Source organism: Myzus persicae, unplaced genomic scaffold (genome assembly GCF_001856785.1).
Source record: "Myzus persicae strain clone G006 unplaced genomic scaffold, MPER_G0061.0, whole genome shotgun sequence".
Classification (NCBI taxonomy): Eukaryota; Metazoa; Arthropoda; class Insecta; order Hemiptera; family Aphididae; genus Myzus; species Myzus persicae.
Genome location: NW_019103784.1, coordinates 851,049 through 874,683, shown reverse-complemented (window position 1 = coordinate 874,683; position 23,635 = coordinate 851,049). Strand labels below are relative to the sequence as shown.

Sequence of the window (23,635 nt, the reverse complement as noted above, 5' to 3'; positions counted from 1 at the left end):
GAAACCGAATAAAAATCAGAAATGTTCGTTAGATAGGTAATCAATTGATTATCATTTTACAGTCATCGGGTTAATTAAAAAAGGCTATACTGATCAAAAATCTGTTTTTTCAAAATTTATACAAAACGCTACATTTATGACTTATCACTTACTGCTACAACAAGTTCCGCATCTAGTGAAAAAACAGTAAACAGTTTCAGCAATGCGTTAAACTTATTTAGGGTCGACTTATGATACTGATCAATCCTCTAAGTTATCTATCATGGCTATTGAAAATTTGAAAGAGATTTATTAAATGTTCTAAATAAAAATAATTTTTTAAAAAAATGCAAATTCTGAATAGATGCTTAAACTGTAATTACTAGTGCATTATTATTACCTATGTTACCCATATCAATTATTTAACTTCCTTTCACTTATATTACAAGAAAATTAAAAACTTGAATTTGTTGCTAAAATAATATATTTTAATAATTTAATGTTTACATTATTCACAATTAATGTAACATGTCAGTTGGGTGGGTATTTTTACTAATTATAAAGATGCTTGGGTTGAAGCCCCCCCTAACCTTCAGGTCTAGATACGCCTATGCCTATACTATGTACAAATGTGCAATATAGAATACAATATAGCCACTTAGGAAGATTCAAATGATTAAAAAGTGTATTTGTACCTAGGCCTATATTGTGGTCTGGGAGTACCTATAGGTTATAAAAAAAAGTCAAATCCCTTATAAGTAAATAGGTATCTAACATTTTAACAATGTATTAAATCAGTTTGTACTGTGTTGTATCCAGGGTCAAACACCCCTCCCCCCTTTTCAAATTGCTATTTTCCCACTAATATATGTACTGTGTACCTATATTAAGTACCTATCTATAAACAAAACCTCGGACACTTAACATAGGTATTATATGAGTAGGTAGTAGGTACCTACCTAACTTAAAATCATTATATAGTATAAGTAGTAACTAATATTTGAAAGTGTCCCCTGGCATAAATTATTTATATTGAGCTGCTATAACAATAATGTTAGTCAACACAATGTTAATTAAAAACTTATTTAAACTTTAAAATATTTATCAACTTCTTTTATATTTCAGAAAGTGTGGTTCAATTTACAGTGTACGACTACTGAAAGGCAGTGGAGGCTTAAATAAAGGTTTTGGTTATATAATGTATAGAAGTTTAGCTGCAGTTGAAATTGCTATCGACACGTACAACGGAACATTTTTGACAGAAAGTGATACTAATAAGCCGCTGATTGTACAAAAGAGCCTACGTAATACAATTATGATGATTTATGGACTATCAAGAGGAAATAACAATAAATACTACATCAGAACTGTAGGAGTTTTATATCGTTATATGGATATACCTACTATTTTCAAACTAATATTTTAAATTTATATTTCAGGAAATTAATTATTTTGTGATCAATCATCCATCACTGTTGCTAAAGTTTGAATGTGAAGATGATACGAAGTTGTTCATATCTTTTAAATCATTAAAGTAAAGTATGGTAAATACATTTTAGAGAATTTAAATGTAATTAACATGTGTTTTTTTTAATTACATTTAGAGCAGCACAAATTTTTAAAAAAAAACTCAAAGATACGTTTAATTTGTATGGAGCTAAAATGTACTATTTTAACGATACAGAAAATTGGGTAAGTAATCAATTAATAATCAATCAAGAATTAATAGTTATATATTAGTTTAATACATGCTTGAATTAACATAAATAGAAAGTTGCTTGAATAAATAGATATTTATTTTACTACACCTACCTACTTTATTCGCAAATATATACACTGATATAAAATAAAAAAGTTATTACAACTATTGATATATAATTGAAAGAACTAACTATTAGTTAGTTACCTTATTAGAACTACTACTATAATCACTAACCAGAGTAGTATGTAACCAATTTTAAATCATTTTTATTTGTATATAAATAACATTATACAACCATTTGAAGTATTTGAACAATATATATTAGGTACCTATATAATTTATTTGTCTACCTAGGTATGCTTATGTTTAAATAGGTTACCTATATTAGTATATCAAAAATATTTTTAAAGTGTACTCAGTAAATCATTGAATAATTTTTATGCCCTACGGTTTATGTACATTTTAAATAAAATTTAAAAATGAAAGATTTAGAAATTGAATTAAATGTTTTCAATTATCAACTTAATTGACATACTTAAATAAAAACATTTCAATTTGACTTAAAAATTCCTTGAATTAAAATTTATTGCATTTTCATTTACTAAAATTGCTAACTATATAACAACTAACTTAAAATTTCTGATTTTATTGCTTGGGATAAGTTTTTAAATGTGGGTATATTTTAATTGAGTTATCAACAAACATTTAAAATTATTGTTATTTACTAGTTTATTACATAAGAGCTATTATCAATCATCATAATTCATTTAAACAAAATAATTTTGCTGTTAGTGGGTTTTCTTTTTCTTTTATATAAGTACTTAAGATGATGTCAGAGCAATATTTGTTTTCTTTCTAACACTCAAGATAAAACGCTTTACCTAAAATCGTTTTTTACGATTTTTGAGCAATCTTAGAGTAAAATCACCTGTTACAAAAATTGTGGAGGATAATATTTTTGAGGGTATGACATATTGGTTTTATATTTTATTATTATTTGACTTACAAAAATAAAATAAAAAATTGTAAATTTAAATGATCTTCAAATTGTTTTTAGACTATATAAATACAAATCGATAAGTCAGTCCCTTAAAAATATTATTCCTTATCAATTTTGTGATGGATGATTTTACTCTAAAGTTATTTTATACCTAACATAAAAAAATATGATTCTGCTTAGATACGTTTTGTCTATGTGTGCTTAGCCAGAGAGAGAAAACAAACAGTGCTCTGACATCCTTAAACATTTTTCTTATACATAAGAGTTTAATCAAAATCAGACCTGAAGGATGTGGACCTGAATACCCTATCTTATTTTTCAAGTAAGAGTTGGGAGCACTATTTTTTCTCCTTTTAAGTTTTGTGCTGTGACTGCCGACTATAATGTAAATAAGTAAAACATTTTAATTACACCAAAATATAGGTATAATTAAATTAATAGGTAGGTTTAGTAGGCTACCTGACCTATGTATAGAACTATGAATAGAATTTATACCTATTACCTAAGGTTGGGTTTTTTAAAATTCTATTACATTTGTAAATTTATACAGGATTTATCACTTTCTGTTTTTAAGTTCCTCATCTAGTGAAAGAATAGTAAACAGTTTCAGCAATGCTTCTTAAACTTATTTAGGGTCAACCTATGATATTAATCAATCCTCTAAGTTATCTATTAAAGCTATTGAAAATTTTAAAAAGATACCTAAAATGTCAAATAAATTTTTGCCAGTAGCAGCATCCTAAACTTGAAATTATAATTGTTTAGTGTAACTGTGAAATATTGTTTAACATTACAGTTTTTGCGGGATATACACATCTATGTATGGTTCAATGAACAATTTTTAGTTTAAAATTAAAATAAATTCCACTTATCTTCAAAATTTGATTTAAAAATTTTCTTTTCATCTACTCAGATGTCAATACTTTAGTTTAAATTTATTCAGTTTCTATAGTGAATACATTTTGTGTCAGATGTAAGACAGTCTTTAGAAATGGTTTTAGGATTTAGATGATAGAAACTCCACCAATCCTCTTGAATTTATGTATCTTGTAAAGGAGATTTTTTTTTTTAATACTGAACTTAGTTTATATTCTTATTTAATTTTTCATTATTGGTAGAAGAGTTTAGTTATCCTACGATAAAAAAAAATAGTGTATAATAGTATGTTCATAATGACAATTACTATAAAAAAGAAATAGGTTTGTAAACACAATTTTATCATTAAATCGACAAACATGACGTGTACTTTTGTTGTGTATAAGACTGTATTTTTTTTAATAAGTTCAACAGTATAAAAATTGAGTTTATATCTATTATTTAATTGCATTGCTCGGCGTTATCATAAAACATTAAATAGGTAATTGTCTCTAACTTATGCAATCACTATGATTAATTACTATTAGAATAATTCAATCATAATTCATAATCAGAAGTTTTCAAGTTAAATAATTGTACTTGATTTTAATTTAGAGTTTCTAATAGAAACTGGAAAAGTGGAAATTCTTTATTTAATACACTCAGCACTCAATAATACTATTTACAAATTAGGAAGTGCTTCAGTACTTGAACTTGATGTATCTGTCCTTTGATACAATGATTTCTTAAATAAGATTTTTAATATTTTTAAAGGCTAATAAAAAATTATGATAAGAAATAGTTATTGAAAATAGATAACTCTTATCAGCATTCATTAAGTAAGCACGTTTTAGACAATTCGACAATTTGCATTTTCTTGTTTTCTTTTTACGTATCATTTTTCAATATTGTTTCAATTTTTGAATAACCCTCATTGTGCTATTACATCGATTTAAGCTTATAAGTTGAATTTAGATTATTCTAACTTGAACCATGTCTAACTCTGTATATGATACCTACGTGTCTCCTCTTTCGACAAGATATGCATCAACTGAAATGAAATTCAATTTTAGTGACAGAAAAAAATTTACTACATGGAGAAATCTTTGGACTTTACTAGCCCAAGCTGAACAGGTAAATTTAATATTTTATCTACAGTATCAGAACATTCTGGCTACAAACAATATGTTCAAAATTATGAATTATAATATCATTGGTAAATAGGTACTTATACCTATTTGTAGGTATTCTTCTTTTTTTTAGGTATACAATTTAATTAAATTTGCCACTTAGGAATTTCTATTTGCCTTTATGATATCTACATGATTTATTGTGTAGGTTTTACAGGTATTTGTTATATTAAAATGTAAATCTTACCTCATAAGTAGGTATGCACCTACCATAAGACAGACAATATAGTGGTAATTTTTGCTATTAGCATAATATGTAGAGAACCATAATTGAGAATTAAAATATTTTCCTATTTTAGATTCTGAGTGTAGTAATGAATGTATTGATTTTGCAATGTGTATGTTTTTTTTTGTATCTACTTTGACTGCTTTGACTGTTAAGTTAGGTTAGGTAAATTTGACCTGTATAAGCAAAATGTTTTATTGTTCAACTATGTAGTTATTTATGTGGGTAGAAATTAATATTTTTACATGATAATTTTACTAGTGTAGCTGTAGCATGGTAGAAAACGAAAGAGTATGACGCATATATTATTGTTAACCTAGATGTACCTACTTGGTATTAAAAAATTTCTCGTTTTTAAATTTTCAATTGAAGGAAAGGTGGGAAGATTTAAAGAAGAATATTTCAATAAACCCACAAGGTAATCGAGTGCGATTTGTTCCCATTATTCCTAACAACAGTAATCAGCGTATTAATGTATTGCCACCAACTTCTTCCAAAAGCATGTTGTTCAAACCTTTTAAACCAGATCACATAAACCATTGTCCCAGAAAAGAAAATGTTAACTTGACACAACATACAAATAATGAAAAGGAATATAACAATTTTGCACCAGTTACACATATGGAAACTCCTGTTCATCCATCTAGATTTAATGTGAATGATCAAAAGTTTGTTGGTCTACAATTTTCACAGAAGCAATAAGTAAAAAAGCTTAATAAACCAAATTCTGTTGTAGAAAATTGTAATATGAATGAATTAGAAAATAGCTTACCCAGATTACCATTACGTACTGTTTGGACTAATGACAACAGTTTAAAAGATTTTGGATGTACTTTACCAACAAAAATCCATAGATTTAAAAAACCTTTTTCATCAAATGTAAATTATTTATCTACTTCTAAACAGAGTACAAACTATATGATGAATTCTAAATTCCAAAAACAATCACAAGTAATACCAAACACAATGAGCAAGATTAACAGTTCAAGGTACTTCAAATCATCATATTCCCTTTCAGAATCTTTAGGCCAAAAGTTACATCCCATATCCGAAAACATGAACTCGTCATTTTTTACTATGGATAATGAATAAACGTCTCCTGTCACTGGTCAAAACATCAATACATTAGAACAGTACTCTTCAGGTTGTATTAATCAACCTTTTAACATGGATGATATATGGAAAGATTATCAGTGTCAACCACCAAGAATGTGATAGATATAGGTACTTAAATTACATTAAAAATGTCCCACATTCTTGTTGACAATCCGTTATCCTTTTCTGAAATTGGTTTTAAATAATGTCAATATCATAATACATACCTACAACTCTAAGATATGATTAAAAAACATAATGATGTTATAAGCTAAAATGTGTTACATAAATATTCCATTAGTATTTAGATAATAAAATATAATTTGTCTGTGATATCTTGAGGCACATATTAATGACATTTTGAAAAATAATTTATTTTATATACCATAGATTGATTTTAGAAAATTGAAATACAGTGCAAAAATATAAAATAATATAATTTTTAACAATCATTGAATACATTTTACAGAAATTCTTAACATATAAAATATTTGTAAAAACCATTAATCTATAGAACATTCCAACAAATGATTCCACTTTACTAAGGGAACTTACCTTTTAACTTAAATGTTCCTCTAGGTTTTACATAAAACATTCATTTTTATCTTTATTTAAATAATTAAAAGGATTAATATATTCAAAAATCAGTCCTTAATTTATAATTACAATTATCAAAGTCACAATTAAGACATTATAAATTTATGTATAGTTTTATATTTATTTAGGTATAATATAATATAAGTGCGTTATTTGACCAGATAATATTTGTGTATAATGAAAATGTTTTTTTTTTAAACTTGGATAATTATAAATATTTTGTGATGTTATGTTTAATAAAAATATTTATTAAAATATGCTTGATATATAATTAATAATTTATTTTAATAATTATAAAATATATTATGATTATTTAGTAAGTAGAAATATGTTTATGGAATTTGAATTAAAAATGCATACTGACGTATTATTTTATTCAAATAAAAATAATTTTGATAAAGTGTGTGTGACTGTGTAAGTATTTATATTTTATATAATTTTAAATTTATGTTTATTGAAGAAACAAATACCAAACTACCTATGCAATAATATTAATTGTATAAATACTAATTAAATAGTTAATAAAAAAAATGTTTCACTTATAAATATAGTTAACATGACATACCTAGCAAAATGTGTAAATAATATAGAAATGTTCAAATGTACGCAACTTGGATAATGGGGTTATTACAAGGGTCAGGAAGTTGATTGTATGATTTTAGTTTATACAAATGATTGAATATATAGCTGGATTAACTTTATACAAATTTGAATCATGCCCTGAGTGTACTAATATAATATAGGTACCTACAATTTAATCTTGTAGTTCTTAGGAAAATATTGCTTACATTTTTTGTACTTTATAGATTAAAGTTCTAAGGTTCCAATTTGAGTTTTAAAAGCTCGTGATTGATGTGATACATAATTTAATTTTTCACAAAGCAAGTTGTACCTTTAATTATTGCCAGATTTATAGATTATCTAGAGTTTAGACGAATGTATTTATGAATACATTATGAAATGAAGTAACAATAAATTAAAACCTTGTATATGTACCTAATACCTAAGACCTATAATACCTAGCTATATATATTTGATAATAGAGGTTGGTATACAGATTGGTTTAAAATTTAAAAACAATTTTGTCACATGATTTCAAAAATGTGTTTTTTAGCAGTATCAGTGCATCAACTACTGAACCCTAGACATACTATCGCATAATAACATAATGAATATATTATAGATAGGTATTAGATTGTATTAAAGTGCAGGTATTTATAATGCATTACCTATTATCCTCGAACCGTAGGGTTGCTTTACCTCAAGTTACAATATTGGGTTCGTCGTATATTATTATGAATAAAAAATGTGCAATTTACGTAAAAAAAACTGTGTGATATAAAAAGTAACCGTGGATTTTTTGTGGCTTTAAAAAATAAAATAATGATTATGAAATAAAAACATGTTTTATAGAGCCGATTCTAGTTTATGTCCAATGGTAGAGTATACAATGTATAGGTAGACACTCGTAAACTTTTTTGTGTGCGGTTTCATCCGTACCTGAACGTCAACACAAAGTCGGCAAAAAACGTGACGGACGTCAGCGTGGCCGTGACCGCCGAGGATATCATCAGGTCCATCCGGTTCTTGGACGGACGTACCTGGAGGGCGAACTGGAGCGCCCTTCAGTCGGAGAATATGATGCCAGCGGCTATCGCCAGCATTACTCCGTACCAGCACGACACAATTAGACTCTGAAAAATGCAAACAAAAAGCACAACTTACACTTTGTGATGAAATACATGACGATAAGTGTAATATTTTATTATATGTATTCAGGGTATAACAGGAAAACCTCACAAATGGAATAATTTTTATTCTAGTCACATGTATTTTTTTCTATATAATTTATTGACACGTGTGAACACATTTAATATAACATTTTTTTTAAATTATTTTTTTAATACTGAAAATGAAAAAAAATTTTAATCTGATTAAAATTTTTTTTAAAATTTCAAAATATTCATTTTGTAAATCTGATTTTGAGTAAACTTTTTATTGCAAAAAAATTGTAGTTAAGTCAAGTTTTTCATTTTTTATGATATTAAATTATATTTAAAATTATAACGAAACTGTTTTAATTTTTATAATTTATTTAAATGTTTTTAAATTCTATACTATACCTATGGTTATTCTTACCTATATTTAGGAATAAATTGAATTTGTATGTAAAGATAAGTATTTTACATTTCTTAAATCTGCCTTCTTGATTTTTCTCAGAAAAAATGTTTATGGATCCACTATGTTATATATTTTTATATAACACCTATATTTTATTATACCTATATACACGGTGTGTAGGTGAAAATTGAGTATCCCAAAAATATATTTGCTGGTTAGGTTATATATATATATATATAATATATATATATATATGTATTCATACTCCGTACATAATCGTTCACGAATAATCACCGATGAATGGTATAACGATGGACTTACCGGCTTTTTCGGTATTTTTTGTTGTAAGAAATGGCTGACTACTATGAGAAGATCGACCAGGACGGCGCCGGACAGGGCCGAGTACACGAAACCCGCTCTACCAGTGCTGGTGTGCAGCCTTGAAGAGTATGGGCTGATGATCAGACAGATGCTTGTCAAGCCCAGTATCTGAAACAATAAACAAGATCGAAATCGTGAATTATGCGACCAACTGTAATATTAAAAGCTAAAGGTGCCTGTTATATAGCCGATAAATGGATTTTGATCGGAGCGCCGTTATTACTTTCTGCTGCGTCCACATTTCATCACAGCAAATTACTTATTCGAATTCCATAGACCATAGTAGGAAATATAAAAATGGTTCCCCGGGGGATATACGCGTATTACTTATTTCCATAATATACATCTATGGCTCGCTGACTCGCAGCCCGTCTGGTTTTAAAAAGACCGCACGCATACTTACAGTTTTACATAGTGTTCCTATTTTTTTTTGTTGCTTTTATTGTGCTTTCCTCGGAAACTATACCTGTACTATACAAATCGAAAAACGACTTGTCCAAAGTGGATTTTCCTTCAATTTCTCAAAATATAGGTAATTAGGTTTCGCTTGACCTATTTAAATTTTTTTTCGATTTAATCAACTATAGCTGTAGTAGTAAGTGCTAGTAGTAATAACTGCTCATATTGTATCTATCTTCTATAATAGTTTTCGACGTTTTGTTTCCTTTACTCCAAATCGAAATTACATAAGTGTCGGATTTTTTCGGTACACTATCATTATACATTTAATACGAGTATCAACCTATCTGCGTATATTTTTTGCATTAACGTCACTCATTGATCGGTTTGAAACAAACGACTTAAATCTCTCCGTCGAACTATCTAAACTATCTAATATAATATTATATGTATAATTATTTATATGGGAATAGTATACGGATAGTGCTGCCAGGCTGTCGGCTATATATAAACGCGTATACACATTGAAATTATACTCACTATTTCCACGACTTTGATCAGGAATGGCGAGGCGGCCAGCAGGGACTCTTTGAGCGATTTTTCGTTGGCCATGTTCGCTTGCCGACTGCTGTAGACTGCTGACAGTGTCCTGTTGCCGCGACAGACACGCTGCGTACTGCACCTCTGCAGGGGCGCGAAATGACTTAATTGGAACTAATGGAACGCGACCGCCACTACTGCGCTGATCCGAATTTACTTATATAAAAAAAACACCACTCCCTACCACCGGACGTGCCCGATTTCTTCGCGTTTAACTCTTGCTTGAATCGTTTTGTTTTTTTTACGTCGTATTCTACATGCATTTTAGTATATTTATCGGCGGCGCAGGTCGCGAAATAGGAAGCGTATATACTTATATAGGTACCCCCAGTCCCCACTGTATATATAATGGCTACTATGGCTAAGCCTTTGGGCGTCTATTTCAATAAACAAATAAATAAAGAGATTAAAATATTATATATTAAACTGTAGGCCCGAAGTCGTGTCCCGCTCCCGTTTCGGTCTGTCTCGGGTCCGTCTGGGTGTGAACGTCGCCCGCCAAACGCTTTTCATATACCTATCATCCGTTCGAGTTTTCCCCGAGACGAATCGATCGGACGCGCTCATAGTACATAATTTTGTATATCTAGGTCTGTGTGTACGCGTCGTGAACATATTTCCCGCCGCGAGATGTTTTCCTGCGACAGAGGTTGCGAGAAAACCAGAAAGCAGCAAAAACCCATTAAAATGTTATATTATTATTTTGTTACCAAACAATATTATAGGTGTCTACAACTGCGCCGCCGTCTTCGCGCAACCCGCTAATATATATTATCATTAATCGAAGGCGGCCACCGCAAAATCGTTGTTTTAGTGGAATTGCGAAAAATTCAAAACGATTTGTCTTATGTGCTTCGAAGTTTTTTTTTGCATGTTGCATGATGTGTATATAATACATAGATATACTGTTTAGTGTATGCAGTATTATACGCCTATACCTATGAAAAATATTATATAAATATTGAAATTTTATTTATTTCGCAGGGCCGTATTTAGTGCTCGGAGCACTTAGTAAATGCCACCCTTTTTTAGGGATGTGGCTAGCAAAGTTAAAAACTAATAACAATTATAAATAATGTATATAAGTATAACACCTCGCACTTGTAATATCTTATACACATTTTATATCATAATATACTAATGTAATGCTATCATTTAAACATAGGTATGTTTACTTTCACACCACTTGAAATAACCAATGGCAATGATGAATATACGACTTATTTCTTAAATTTATTCCACCAACAAATGTAAAATACAATACATACCAAAAAAAATATTTACAAACTATTTATAATAGTTAATCATTTGTTGTTAGTAGTTAACTATAAATACACAAAATAGGCCGTTAAAATATACAGCCCTCGGAGTTCCCCACCAGAAAGTGGGGCAATTTCCCACCCTGCTTTGTATAATATACATATGGCCTTGCTATCATATATGTTCTATACTGCAAGCAGAGATCTCTGTTGTTTGTCCGGCAATCAAAAAATTGTTTTTTTAATAATCATTATTAGAGAGTAACCGCTATTAATTATAATCATATAAATTAAAATATAATTTTTTGACTTCTCTAATCATAAATTAAAATCTATTATTAATTTAAACGGTTCAGTAATTTTTAAAGTTTAAGCTGGATGTGGCCCCATGGGTAAATAATACATACTACACGTCTACACCTATATACGCATACAACAAGTATGTCTGGGCTATTACATATTAATATCACTATATCATTATTTATGAATTAAGTTTTATTATATCTACCAATTTTTAAATATAAAATCATTTTAAATTCTAGGTAGGTATAGGTCGTATAGTTGTAGTTGTGTTGTTGTAATATAATATATACACTTATTATTATATTAATATATTATAATAGATACATAATACATATTATGTTATAGTAACTAAACAAAAGAGAACATATATAAAATATCTTATCTGTATAGTATAGGTATCTATAATTAACCTACCTATATATTTTATTGAATTAATATTTAACTTCAATAAAAACTCTTCGTTGTTTTTCATCGGATTTGCATTATCCCCTTCTATGCTGCTAGTGCCTATATGTGTATTCTGATTTTCTAATAGTTTTCACCAATTATATACCTTTTTTTTCATGTTATAAATTATTACTAACGTTTTTTTCACTACCTAGTTCGATTATGGCGTGATAATTAATTCGTCGATTTTTTTTTTCAACCACAACGTTCCGTCGGTTAATCTCTCGTTTATGTAAAGGAATATTATTTTGTTGTGTGTAATTTCACTGTATACAGATATATGTATAGGTATTCTATACATTGGTAGTCATAATATTTTTGTCGAATGCAAAAATGAGGAAATTTAATCTAGAATTCAGAAAATTAATTCTAGATAACTATTTATAAATTATAATATTGTTTAATTTATATAAGTCTTTGTTATCGATTGAATTTCTTGTATGTATCTTGTGTGATGTATAAACAACTCGGTAAAATATAAATTACATTATAGACAATAAACATTAAATAAAATTATATTGTTTATAAAAATATGATGTTTATAGGTATCAATAAGTATCATAATTTATACCTCTGTATACCTACTAATATACCTACCTAATTCTCCAATGCCCTCAGCAGCTTGTGCCTATTTAATTGCTTGTCTAAATACTCTAATGGCTCCATATTTTTAAATGATCATAAAATAAGTTATGTACTATAGAATAAAAAATAATGTTATGTTATCATATTGTCATATTACTTTTTTTAATCTTCAGTAAGGTGTTAAGCAACTCTAATGAATTCATGAATTTAGTGATAATATTTCCTCAATGTTGTAATTGTACTTACCTTGTGCACATTGTGTATCAAATAAAATAATATTGATAATAATGATAATATTAGTATAATATGATTCATTGCTGTGTACTCTTATAGTATGATTACGTCTTATATGCAGTCACACCGGCGACACCGCATGTTTGTATTAACTATGCCGATATATTTACTGTATAATATAATAGTAATTACTCATTAGTCAAAATATCTTTCATGTGCTTCAAAACATCTTTTCAAATAATAATAATATAAGCCTACTTTAATATTCATATGTATGTAATATTCTGTATTTGTGTTACTCATATAGTCATATTCGTTTTTTTTTATTAGCACACCAATATAATATAGTATAAATAACAAAAATAGGCTCGCGTTCATCAGATAATGATATTACATCTATAATATTACCTATATTATATGGGGATGCATCATGCATATAGTAGTATATACATATATTTAGTGACTAAGCTCGTAATTATTTTACAATCGTTTTATTTATTACCTACACTAATAAAAGGACAATTTGTGTATTGTGTTTGTGCTATTGCTTTCATTTAGACGATTCGTTAATTCTGGAAATTTTTACTTTTTTAACTACTACTTATTCATAGTTTTTCTAATTACATATTTATTTTAAGAAATTATAAACTTCATAGATCATGATGCTGGATTCAGCGTCTATTAACTAGGCCTGAGACACGAATAAGTTATAAAGAATCTAACTATAGTGCCTTAATTGTTATTTATTCTTATAACTCCTTACCAAAGAGTTATTAACTATACCCATATTTTTTTAATGCGTACTGACATTATCATCACCATCATTTACGTACGTTTATAAATAACCAATACTTTTTCAATTTACTAATCAAAATAATCGTAATAAGAAGACGATTACGAAATGTTTAATATGTATGCATCTATTTAAATAGAATATTTATAGTTTGTACATTTTGTTTATTTTACACGATTGTTTTATAATATATATGTTATACTAGTGTTGGGGGCAATTTCCTCCGCTATACTTCTTCCGGATCCGTAGTCCTTGATGTTTATATTTATATTGTTTTGTAATAGGACCTATACTCAGTGGAGCGTTAATTTCAAAACGATTTCCAGTTGTTTTAATCTGAAATTTTAATCTACATAATATTTTTTACTTTGTAATTATTGATTTTGTAGGTATCTAATATTTAAACTAGGTATTCATTAATTACTATTTTATACTATTTATGCCGTTGTATATCTTACCTACTTAAGTACTACTATCGCTAGCTGCTCAAAAGAAAAACTGACGAATGTCAATTGAAAACAAATATTGCAACACTACTGATTAAATTATACAAGTTTTTTTTTACCGAAGAACAATACTTCAGTAAAAGTTTAATGGCTTCATACGATGATCGTTTCTTAATATTTTTTTATGCGTTTGCTGTATTGTATTATTTCAAAATCGGTGTTTTCGTGGTTAAATCGATCAGTTGAGTGTGTGTCGTTGAATGTTGATAATATATATTGTAATAGGACCTACATATATATGTATATATATGTATTAAAAAAATATTCAAATTAATTCTGTAATAAAATACAAACGATCGCTGGTGTAATGTATTTGTACTTATACACGGTATTTAAATATAATTATAACATATCTAACTATTAATACAACATATTATTATATAAATATATACTACATATAAGACTTTTTTATATTATTATATTTACAAAACACTATTAAGACTTATACATGGATGGAATGTCGTTAGATTTAAATAGGTATAAGTAATAGGTACATAATGAGTAGAAAAAAAGTTAATTATTAATTATTTGATATTGTTTCACAAAGCACATAGTATATTATTATATTATTTATATGTTTGAACGTTTTTAAAATACTATATATCATACACACTCATGCATGTATAGACTATCCGCTCACGTGCACATTCCACGGTTCATTTATCCTTTCGGATTGTATACATAATATTATATTTATACAGGCAGATTTTTAGTGTATACGTATACATATATGTCGTATAAGAGTAACACCGTCAAACTTATGGATAAATTATCTATATTTTAATTAACTTAAATTGGTCGCAGTCGCTCCTCTTAAGTCTTAATCGAACTCCATTTCTCTGGCGAAATGTATAAACGACAGAACGGTATCAACCAGGTAAACGGCACCGGAAAGAACGCACAGCACGCCCACCGTGATGCCTATGGCACGTTCGGAAGTGACGCTGATGTATTTGTTTTCGTTCTGATAACCAATCCAATAGTGGAGTGCTATGCCGCCGACGGCGATAAACATGAACATTCCAACGAAATTCATTATTATATCCTAGAAAAAGAGTAAAAAAGTATAAGTTTAATATCATAGTATATCATACAAAACGAATGGAATCCTTTTAAAAAGAAAAAAAACACAAAAATAGACATTGTTCTGCGTAGAATTCAATATTATTAAATATATTCTGTCTATAGCCCCTCCTTTTATTTCCTAGGATTTTTTCTTAATCATACATTATGAAAGTATGCCTTAGTAGGTAGGTATGTAATAGCATTTTATAACAATTTGTGATGACTTGATGATTTGAAATTAAAAATAACAACATTTTTTTGTAGAATGTGACGTGCAATATGCCACCCGCTGTGAAGTTTCAAGTCTATTTTTGTAGAAAGGGGGAGGGGGAAATCGATAAATTAGTCACTGACAACCTATATAAGTACAACAAATTTGTCATTTTGTCTACAACTGATGTGTAATATATATAATATATAATATGTGCACTCACCACTAGCGTTTTCTTCTGGTGGTTGGACCCGAACCCGTACGATATCAGGATCACAATGGTGTATATGAAGAAACCGACAAACACACCGGAAGCGACTATTTCCGCATCCGGGTTTTTCTCTTCGTTCAAGTTCCACGTGCCGCCGACTCCCAAAAACCCACCGCGATACCCGGTCCGGTATAGCACCAAAATGATTATGTTCAACACCTATTTATTATAAGTACATATTTAATATATATGGGCTGCGATAGTACTTATATATTATGTATTATAACTTGTCTGCGTATAATTCGTATGTCAGTGGCGATGACGTATGTGTCATAATCTGGCCTATAGTGAAATTGCAATGTTCAATTAAAACATATATATCTCATCATTATAAGCCTTCGGCTCCTTGGAAAATTATGTTCGCCCAAAGGGGATGATCGAGAGGCAGCCACCTCAGTATTTTTTAGTGGCTGGGCAATGGTAAATGAGTAGTAATTCAGTATTCACTGTTACGACATGTATATGGTTAAAAATATGACGGTTAATGCCTTAATAAAGATTTTGTGGGCGGAATGGTAGAATAATATTAACTTTCCTATGAAGAATTTCAAGTTCGCAACGCCACTTCATAATTATATTATACGAACGATAAATACACATTATTACCAACAATTCGTGTATTTTTTGCAGTAAAATTTTGTATTATAAAATTATATTTTATTTCAACCAGACTTACCAATTTCACGACTTTGATGATCACCGTGCCCACGCTTGCTATGTTGACCATTGTGAATTCGCTTCAGTGACTATGTGTATGTATATAAAACAATGTAATCGTCGTCCGGTCTGTATTCGTTGTGTGACAAATCGCGCACTCGTACAAAAAGTATCTATGGGTGTATTGCCACTGATGGCAGTTCGCTGCCACTGCCGTCGATTGCGCGATGCGGCGGGCGAGAGCTTTACGCCTCTCGTTATCTTTATGACGGTGTGTTTGACGACCTACCCATACCTATCGTCGGTGGTTTCGTATGCGAACGCACTACACATCGCATACATATAGGATGGGCCGGGCACTCATATATAGGTACAGTTATATCATAACAATATATTACATTACATTTATGTGTATTATAGACACTCAAAATTCTCACTGGTGCAGCCGTATTATTGTCGGTATTAGCACTCGATTATTGTGTGTGTTAAAACGATGAAATACCAGATTAGATATTTGTGTGTGCAAGAAAAAAGCATAAAAATATTTACGTACCTACCTAATACATACGTATTGTATAATGTGATATATGATATATATATATATACATATATAGTGTATAGGTATATAATATTATATACGTGTATATAGCAACGTGTCGTAACTCGCTGCAGTCAGCAATATAACACCACAATGTTTGCTTTTGTAAATCGCATTTAGTTTATAAAAACGAATGCGTAATGCATGGCTATGTATACATTTCATGGTATACCGAGAGTACTGGAATTTAATCGCTGCCACACCCACGAAAGTTTTGTAACAATCATACATTTAGTCTGGCCTTTTTGTGACAGTTGTCTACTATGATACATATCATTAAAATATAAAATATTGCTACAGAGTAACGTGGACGGGTGATCAACTATAAAAAAAGAACAACAGACAAATAGATAGATTTGATGTACGAATGTCCCCCCAATCGGAAAGAAACTTGTAGCTTTTATCAATACTATACTCAATATTGTCTATATTATTGTCTACGATATTGATATGTTAATAGGCATCGTCAAAATGATCAATAACCATGCGATAAGGTTCAAAATGAGTATAGAGAACACTGTATGCTGCAAATATAATACTGTACCATGCTCTGCTGTAAGGATTTTTGAAAGCAATGGGGAATTGTTATCTTCCTCGCAGCCCCCTGATGTACAGCCCTAATTATACATTACGTTAATATTGCAGGAACCTATATATACGTATTGTATACCTGCCGAATGACGACGGTGTAATATGATATTCAGGTCTCGGGTGGCATAAAATAGTTGGCTGCGTATATAACGCGTGCGAACGACCGCTGCAGTGCGTGCAATACATGTGGTTACAAACGCGTGAGCATCAAAGACGTTTTTGGGAGGAGGGGAGGGGGGGGGAACTAGTGAAATTTCAGATTCGATTATTGAAATACCTATGTCATTATTTATTATATGCTGATGAATAATATGGTAAAATTACTGACCCCCGCCGCCCGATCTCTTAAAAATTCACTTGGCCAATACCCAGTGAAAACAATTTCCTATGTAAGCTGCTGTGATGCGCAAAGGTAATAGCATGTGTGTTAGCCGCACTGCATTGCTGGTATACTGCCCCTAAACCTGCAACCTAATCTTGTGTAACTACACATCGGTTGTGCTTGGGGATGTCTTAGGTAGTCAGATGTATGCTGGATGTTGGTGATGTATGGTAAATGGTAATGGATGATCTTGCATCACTCCTTAAAGTTAAACGTTTGTATACTTACGTAAAAACAAATTTGGAATTTGTACGTACACATACAAATTATGTCTATATATGACAATAATTATAGAGAGGTGTAGTCGTGTTTTATGATTTTCCTTTTAATGTTATCATATTATTTGATGTGTAGTAATTGTGTACATTTTTTCTTTATTTGACATGCTTATTTTTGGTTTTTCCACAATTTGGCTCTTTGTCCTCGTGTGTCGTGGAAAATAAGTCACTATATACACCTTCATTATTTGGTTATTTAATATTATATCTTGTAGAACCTGTTTGGGTACATTATTCATCTTTTTTTAAAGTGACTCTCAACATTGTCCAATAAATAATTATACAATATTCAAAACAACACAGTGTTTTTAAAAAAGGTAAATATTTTTCCTCAATAATCCATCTCAAATAACAGCTCAAATGTATAAAAATAAAAACTGGTTAAATATTATGAATAGAATGTACAAATAAACATTTATATTGGATTAGTGAAGTGAATTGAAGATAAATCCATCAAAATATTTTTGTCATAGTTCCAATTTATTTCTCCATTAATAATAACTTCATTTTAGGTAACTATAGGTATTGGTGGTTGAGCACTATATGAAATTGACTATTATACATTTTTTGTCAGCTTACTGGAATTTCGAGTGTTCTACGGATTTATTTTATTCTATATTAGCTGTATAAAATTGTAAAAAATGAAAATTTGGCAACATTACACTGAGATTAAACTAATAACCTGACGAACGGAATAACGCGTTGTAAAAGTGTTACCTACGTTAAGCACCATATAGGTACACAATCTTGTTCTACCCATAATACCTGTATCCACTATCCATCACATGGCTTACGGAAAATAAATTGAAATATTATATTAATACGTTTTGAGTTATTTTTATAGTTTGACTAAGTATATTATATTATCTATACCAAAAGGAGGTTATTACATTATCGATGCATAATACGTGTATACAGTTTTTTTTTTTTTGAGGAACAATGTCAATCGGTAGGTACTTTGGACCGCCCAAAGAAGAGGCTTTTCTGTAGAGCAGCTTTTGCGTCTTTGTACTCACACAACTATACTTTTATGTATTTCTGTCAACATATAATTACGTGCCACACATAATAATGTGTATGTGAATATGTTATAGGTATATATTATAATATACTTACATATAATATTGTAATTATATAGGTTTTTTTTACACAGGTGTAGGTTTCTACTCGAAATATCGCCTGCATTTATAACAATAACGACTCTTACGATTTCAGGAATTGGGACTGGACATTACCGACCAACAGCTGAAGGAGCTGCGCGACAACGTGGACAATGTGGACTTTGCGGCGGCGGCCGAAGAAGAGAAGCTTACCCGACACGACATCATGGCTCACGTTCACACGTATGCCGCGTGTTGTCCGACCGCCGGACCCATCATTCACCTGGGCGCCACTTCGTGCGACATCGGAGACAACGCCGTAAGTCCGAACGTGGTTGACCGCACTACCCAGCTGGGGTGGGCTTCTAGTCGTGCGTAGGTCATATTATATTGTTTTGTACACCCTAGGCGTAAGTGGTTGAATCCGGTTTTTTGAGAGTGTGAAGCTATAGTACTGTACGATCGCGTGTAAAACTTTGTGCGAGTGAACCACTCAGCGAGTATATGCCATTCTGCTCTGACCCAATTTTATATTGTACCAAACAAGTGCGATCGAATTCGTGATTTATACGTGGCGTAATGATAACAGTATATCGAAATACGGATTTATGAAGTCCCGGTTCCAGTGGACTATGTGTATCCGTGTATAGGTATATCGTTCTGAAGTAGGTTCGTACATTAATATGTATACGTGCTACAAGCACATCAACCAAGTCATTCTTTTTTCAAAACACACTCATTATTTCAAAAATTATTAACGATTTTTAAAATATTTTTTTTTCATAATTTTGAGCCATAATTTATTTTTCAAATAAACATAAGCACCTTTTTCTAATTTTTTTTATAGTACTTCGATGTATACAACTTGAATTGAATAATTAAATTTTAGTTATGTTTACTTACAACAATTTAACAAGTATAATAATTCAGTAACTAAACAAAAAATACTTGACAACAAATCCGAATAACCCCGATGTAGGTATATGATTTCTAGCGGCCGACATGGCCATGTTTACTATTACAATTTACAGCACGAGTTATAACTATCCATGTTAGTAACTTAATATTCAGAGTGGCACCTAGTGAGATTTATAAAATCCTGATTCTACAGATATTCTATGATTGTACGATTATTGTGCAAAATTTAAATTAATTTTGCACCCACTGAACTTATTTTCTGTGATCGTCATCCAGCAGTTACAACGGTATACTTGAAAGATATGATTTATAGAACCTGGAAATAATTATTTTTTATTACTCATAGGACTTGATAGTCATAAGGGACGCTTTCGACATACTGTTACCGAAACTGGCTGGTTGTGTGAAAACATTGGGCGAATTTGCGAATGAACACAGGCATTTGGCCACTTTGGGTTTTACTCACTTCCAGTAAGTATATTACCTATATAAATTATGTATACTTATAACAGTTATAACATATAAACAATCTTGTGCGTTTAAAGTTTAATTATAAAGTAAAATAATTTATAATATTATACACTTTTATTTTCAGACCGGCTCAACTCACCACAGTCGGCAAACGCGCTTGTCTCTGGTTACAAGATTTGATTTTGTGCGAAAAAAACATAAGTCGTGTTCGTGCTGACCTCAAGTTTCGTGGTATCAAAGGAACCACAGGCACCCAAGCGTCATTTTTGCAACTTTTCAACGGTAATTTTTCACTATCCTCTCCTACCTTCCACTTATACATGAGTATCTAATACATTCATCCACTCGTTAATGCTGGGATATGGGATTATTCATATTTAAATTTGACGGATAATATACTAAAATGTGTACACATAATATTTTATGAACGAATATTACAGTAATATTAAACAATTTAAACCCAAAAAACCCAAAAAACCCAAAAAACCCTGTTTATCCTGCACTATATTGTATAAGTAACTGTCAATTGTAATGAATGTATAAATAAATATATGTATATAATATTATGTTTCAATGTTCTACAGGTGACTACAATAAAGTTAGAGAACTGGATAATAGGGTAACAAGGCTTGTCGGATTCCCAGCTTCATACTCCGTCACTGGTCAGACATATCCTCGAATTGTTGATGCAGAAGTTGTTTCGTCCTTAAGCATTCTTGGGGCTGCTGCCCATAAGGTACATTAAAATAATATTATAATGTGATCGTTTAGTATTATAATACAAGTTATAGGTATTTAATTCTCATAAAAATATGTAAAAATATATAATAATTTGAATGTATTGTATACAGTTGTGTACAGATTTGAGGCTATTGGCCGGTATGAATGAAATTGGAGAACCTTTTGAACCCACTCAAATAGGCTCAAGTGCTATGGCTTATAAACAAAATCCAATGAGAAGTGAAAGAGTTTGCTCTATTGCTCGGTACCTAATGAATTTGGTTAACAACCCTTTATCCACTGCCTCTGTACAGTGGTTAGAGCGAACATTGGATGATAGTGCAAATAGGTCTGTGTTAAATTGTTTTTGTACCACAATTATTTTTGAAAAACATTCTAATAATATGTTTGGCATTTTAGGCGATTGTGTTTATCAGAAGCATTTTTGGCTGCAGACAGTATAATGCTGACATTGCAAAATATCCTTGAAGGGTTATCTGTATTTCCTAAAGTGATATCAAGAAATATTGAGAAAGTTTTACCCTTTATGGCGACAGAAAACATAATTATTGCAATGGTCAAAGTTGGAGGAGATAGACAAGTAAATATCAGCCACTACACAAACATTAATATTTTTGGTTTTGACCCAATCATTAACCAATTTTAATTACTACTTAAATTATAGTTATCACATCATAGATATCAATTTCATTTTAAAAATTGGTTTCTATTGCCAATAAATAAAATGTAAAATTGGAAGGATATTTTTTGTTGAATTAATAAAAAATATAAGAGTACAGATAACTATGTCAATCTATTACTATGCACTCTTTGGCATTTTATTGTATTACATACCTACTTGAATACTTTTATACAACCGTACATGAATTATAATGTAAGCTATGTTTTTAAATTTGTATGATATAATTTATATTATTCACTGTGAAGAAATTGTAGTTTATTAGTTTAATTTCTTTTAATGCGTGGGAAGGCTGTTCAACTAATCCACCTCTGTCTCAAACATAAATAACCCACTTAAAAATTTTTTTTTTATAATAAACAAAAATGTGTTATAAATTATAATACTTTAATGTTGGGTACTTTAATAAATAATATGATAGGTCATATACTACATCAAAGTCACAAAAATATGTATACATAATATATAGTATTTAATATTTAAATATTTTTCATAACTATGTTTAGTCAGATTCCTGAAAAGTTAGTGTATTATGTAATATTTAATCTATATTATATGACTAAATAATTGAACTCTTATAAATCCACTACTGTATTCAAATATGCTTTATAATTAGGCATGTAATATTTATATTGACACATGTTTTTAAAATATCTATCCAAGTACTCTGAATCATTAGAGAATACATGTCTATTGTCTGTACACAAAGAGACCAGAACTGTGCGTGAATGAAAACTCATAATTCCTATCAGCTTGCCTACTTACCATCTATTGCTCTAGATTGGTGTCAAGTTATACAGTATCAGTATTGTAGTTATTGCAGTCCATATGATGGAGGTGGCAATTCATTTTAATTATGTATATCAAATAATGATGTAGAGGAGAAAAATTGTTGATGGAATCGACCACATTTTCGTCATTCATGTGTGGTCCTGGTCTCTTAAGTCTTAGTGAACAGACATTAGTTAATTTCAACAATTCTGAAAAAAAATATGATTTGTAGAATTACTTACAACACAAGTAATTAATAATTACTTTTAAAAAATTATATATATTTTAATTGTTTATTGGTATATTTATATTAATAATAGAATTAGACAATAAAAATGTTGATATTACAATCTAAATAAAACTTTTCTATTGTATAAAATTGTATAATTAACCAAAAGCAAATTTCAGGTGTGCCATGAGAAAATAAGAGTTTTATCACTAGAGGCAGCCAGTACAGTCCGCCTAGAAGGTAAAGACAATGATCTTTTGGACAGAATTGTGAAAGATCCATATTTTGCACCAATATTAGATCAGTTACCTCATCTTTTAGATCCATCTACTTTTGTCGGGTCTGCACCTGATCAGGTAAATATTAAATCAACAAATTTGATGTTTATTTGAACTTTAATA

General features: G+C 29.9%; 2 protein-coding genes and 1 pseudogene across 4 annotated transcripts in view; 1 reads left to right on the top strand and 2 right to left on the bottom strand.

The window, feature by feature from the left end:
* LOC111035275 (adenylosuccinate lyase) overlaps positions 1–23,635 on the top strand; it is a 33,487-nt gene that overhangs the window by 9,602 nt on the left and 250 nt on the right. For 2 of the 3 annotated variants that reach the window (XM_022316819.1, XM_022316818.1), the window contains exons 2-11: positions 1,105–1,348; positions 1,419–1,513; positions 1,584–1,671; positions 19,541–19,744; positions 20,690–20,814; positions 20,939–21,096; positions 21,399–21,550; positions 21,666–21,883; positions 21,955–22,135; positions 23,414–23,590. In XM_022316819.1, coding sequence (XP_022172511.1) covers positions 1,178–1,348; positions 1,419–1,513; positions 1,584–1,671; positions 19,541–19,744; positions 20,690–20,814; positions 20,939–21,096; positions 21,399–21,550; positions 21,666–21,883; positions 21,955–22,135; positions 23,414–23,590 — 1,569 coding nt within the window. In that variant the 5' untranslated portion in view covers positions 1,105–1,177. Of the gene's footprint in view, positions 1–1,104; positions 1,349–1,418; positions 1,514–1,583; positions 1,672–4,356; positions 4,671–19,540; positions 19,745–20,689; positions 20,815–20,938; positions 21,097–21,398; positions 21,551–21,665; positions 21,884–21,954; positions 22,136–23,413; positions 23,591–23,635 lie in introns of those variants that run through there. The other variant, XM_022316820.1, reaches the window with a different exon arrangement.
* LOC111035279 lies at positions 7,307–11,704 on the bottom strand (annotated as a pseudogene).
* LOC111035278 (protein snakeskin) lies at positions 14,543–16,779 on the bottom strand. Its single transcript, XM_022316822.1, has 3 exons — positions 16,496–16,779; positions 15,772–15,978; positions 14,543–15,317 (listed from the first exon to the last, which is right to left on the bottom strand). The coding sequence occupies exons 1-3, from the start codon at positions 16,544–16,546 to the stop codon at positions 15,093–15,095; spliced, it is 483 nt and encodes a 160-aa protein (XP_022172514.1). The 5' UTR covers positions 16,547–16,779; the 3' UTR covers positions 14,543–15,092.

Excerpts from the sequence above, each read along its gene's own strand:
- LOC111035278 (XM_022316822.1), bottom strand. The coding sequence starts at position 16,546 with ATGGTCAACATAGCAAGCGTGGGCACGGTGATCATCAAAGTCGTGAAA. Across the intron at positions 15,979-16,495 it reads TCATCAAAGTCGTGAAATTG|GTGTTGAACATAATCATTTT; the intron begins GTAAGTCTGGTT and ends TATAATAAATAG. Across the intron at positions 15,318-15,771 it reads ACCAGAAGAAAACGCTAGTG|GATATAATAATGAATTTCGT; the intron begins GTGAGTGCACAT and ends CTCTTTTTCTAG.